The sequence below is a fragment of the Pteropus vampyrus genome, unplaced genomic scaffold (assembly GCF_000151845.1).
Source record: "Pteropus vampyrus isolate Shadow unplaced genomic scaffold, Pvam_2.0 Scaffold1, whole genome shotgun sequence".
NCBI classification, from domain to species: domain Eukaryota; kingdom Metazoa; phylum Chordata; class Mammalia; order Chiroptera; family Pteropodidae; genus Pteropus; species Pteropus vampyrus.
The window spans coordinates 22696643-22699274 of record NW_011888782.1 but is presented as its reverse complement, the minus strand read 5'-3'; the positions used below and the strand labels follow the sequence as shown (position 1 = coordinate 22699274).

The 2632-nt window shown below is 47.3% G+C and overlaps 1 protein-coding gene across 1 annotated transcript in view; it reads left to right on the top strand.

Moving 5' to 3' along the window:
* The window catches only part of KALRN (kalirin RhoGEF kinase), a 640142-nt gene that overhangs the window by 280835 nt on the left and 356675 nt on the right, over window positions 1-2632 (top strand). Inside the window, 1 exon segment of the mRNA XM_023520165.1 lies at window positions 1661-1891. Coding sequence (XP_023375933.1) covers window positions 1661-1891 — 231 coding nt within the window.

Below are 2632 nucleotides of genomic sequence, written 5' to 3'. Positions count from 1 at the left end.
GCTGCCTCCTACAGATGTGGACTGAGGCAGAGGACTGGAACTCACGTTGACATGGATTTCAGGACATGGTCCTCTGCCTCTGACATAATGTAGTGCCAAAGGACAGCATGTGCCTAGAATGCACTGAAGAGAGCTCTCGTGGGTTTGGCCATAGAATATCTGTCTTATTCATGTCTCTGGAGGATATTTCCTCTGTATTATTTAGAAGATATTTCCCCTCCCCCTCCCCTGGTGATACATTTTGGGAGGCAGCTATGGTGGGATGGGGTGGATAACGGTGGTCACCTAAATTGTATGTATTCCTTCAGGCAGGTTTCCTCACTTGTCTCTGCTGTACTTTCCACTCGTGCTCCTCTTTTTCATACCCCAGCCCTACATGTGTTTCTGTGGCAGGGGGAGCAGCAGCTGCCTCTGTGCTCCTGAGCCCCCAGCCAAGCTATTATCAGAACATGAAGGTAGGGGTGAGGGGAGGCCGCAAGCCCAGCAAACAGCTACCCATTGATGGTCATAAGGCCGGAGGTGAGAGCACACCTCCTTCCATACCTTGCTGGTATAAAAGGACCACTTCAGCTCCAACTTTGATTTCATTGTCAACCAAGTTAATCTGGGGTCTTAAAATTGCTATCGATTCTCCAATCACTACTGTTTTAATTGAAAAGACACATGCTCTACTGAGTACTCTGCCAAGCCCTGGAGAGCCACAGGTGTCGATCATATGATGCCACTTTCCAGGCTTCTTAGTGCCTGTAATTGTGCCAGGATTCCAATGAGGAGTGACAGGGAATGTCCTCCTCACACACTGGTATCAGCACTGAAGGTGAGTGTTGGGAAGCCCAGGAGCATGGATGGTTTATCCACAATCTAAGGGTCCTTTCTTTACTCTACATGTTATGGAAAGATGAGGACGTTACCACTTTCAGGAAGAAAAAAGGGGATTGTATAGAAGGAGAGCAAAAGTTGGATCAATGTCAAAGAAAGAAAATGACAAGGAAATAAAGACAAGAGAGAGAAATGATGATGAAGATAAAATTGGTAGCCAATCCTATGTGCTCGGCGTCATTCTAAGCACCCCACGTGTTAACTCATTTAATCCTTACCAGAACTCTATGAGGTATGTACCATTGCTATCCCTCTTTTACAAAGAAATTGAGGCTTAGAGGTTAGGTAAGTTGCCTCTAGTTACACATCTAGTAATTTGGAACCAGGTAGAAGAAGGTAAAAAAGAAAGAGGGGAAGAGGTTTATGGAGTCAACATATATTCAGCTTCATTTCTGAAAAGAAGTCCTACTACCTGACCTGTCAAGTGAGTCAGTCAAAATATTTGTCAAGTACTATGTGCCAGGTGTTTTCTAGATGTCGAGGAGACAATGAACAGGGCAGAGGCACTGCCTTCATGGAGCTAACATTCAAGAGGGGAGAAACACAGATTCAGGAGTTTCATAGGCAACTGGCTGCCGCCCCTGCAAATCCTCTATCCCAGGATTCTGGGGCGCTCTGCCCTCTCCTGGGCTGCAGGCTGGGCGCGTTCCTTCGTTGCATGGGTCTGGGTAGGGCTGAAATTCTTAGTCCTAATCAGAAACCTCTGGGCAGACCCTCCTTGTCTGCCTGTGCCCTGCCTGCCGCTCTGCTCCCTTGACCTGACTTTGCTTCCTGCCTACAGGTCAGCCAGGATGGTAAGGCGCTGCTGGATGTGCTGCAGCGTCCCCTGAGTCCTGGGAACTCCGAATCCCTCACTGCCACAGCCAACTACTCCAAGGCAGTGCACCAGGTGCTGGACGTGGTACACGAGGTGCTGCACCACCAGCGGCGACTTGAGAGTATCTGGCAGCACCGCAAGGTGCGGCTCCATCAGCGGCTGCAGCTCTGTGTCTTCCAGCAGGATGTCCAGCAGGTAACAGGCCCCTGCACCCGGCATCCATCCCAGCTAGGTAGATGGCTCAAGTTCCTGACCTAGGTGATCAGGCTTGGGAACATCTGATTTGTGGAGGGAAGAGGGAAATTCAGCCCCTAGCTATTCCATCCTACCTCAAAAAAAAAAAAAAAAATTTTTGTCTGGACTTGTTGATTGCATGTTTCTCACCTAAGCAACTTTATAGACTGGGCCTTCTCACTCTGTGATATTGAGAAATAGTAGTAGTAATTCATTCTGAGAAATAGTAATTTCTTGCAGTCATTTGACATAGTTTTCTTGGGAGAGAGCTTGACCTCTCACTTAGTCATGAGCTTTCTGGACAAACCAAGGGCCCAAAGGGTTATCTGAGCACTGTCAGGTTTGGACCCCACATAACATGAACCCACTTCCTAATTAGGGATGCAAGTGGCCTGCTTGAGTGGGGGTTTTGGGTGGGACACAGGGCCGTTAGGGGATTCTTTGGCAAAACTGGACTTGGGAAACCACATTAAAAACATGGGCTATTGATGACTGTATGCTCCATAATTAGAGATTATTTCTGGCTTATTCTGTTCTTTTGCATTATTATACCAGTCATAGCTTTTTCCTTGATTACGGATAACAAAGATATGGTTACGTTTTTTATTTTATAAGGACAGCCTTGCCGCAAGTGCCCTTTTAGATGAAATAACCCATCCTTCACCCTTCACGCTTTCTGTCTCCCTGAGGATTCCTGAAGGC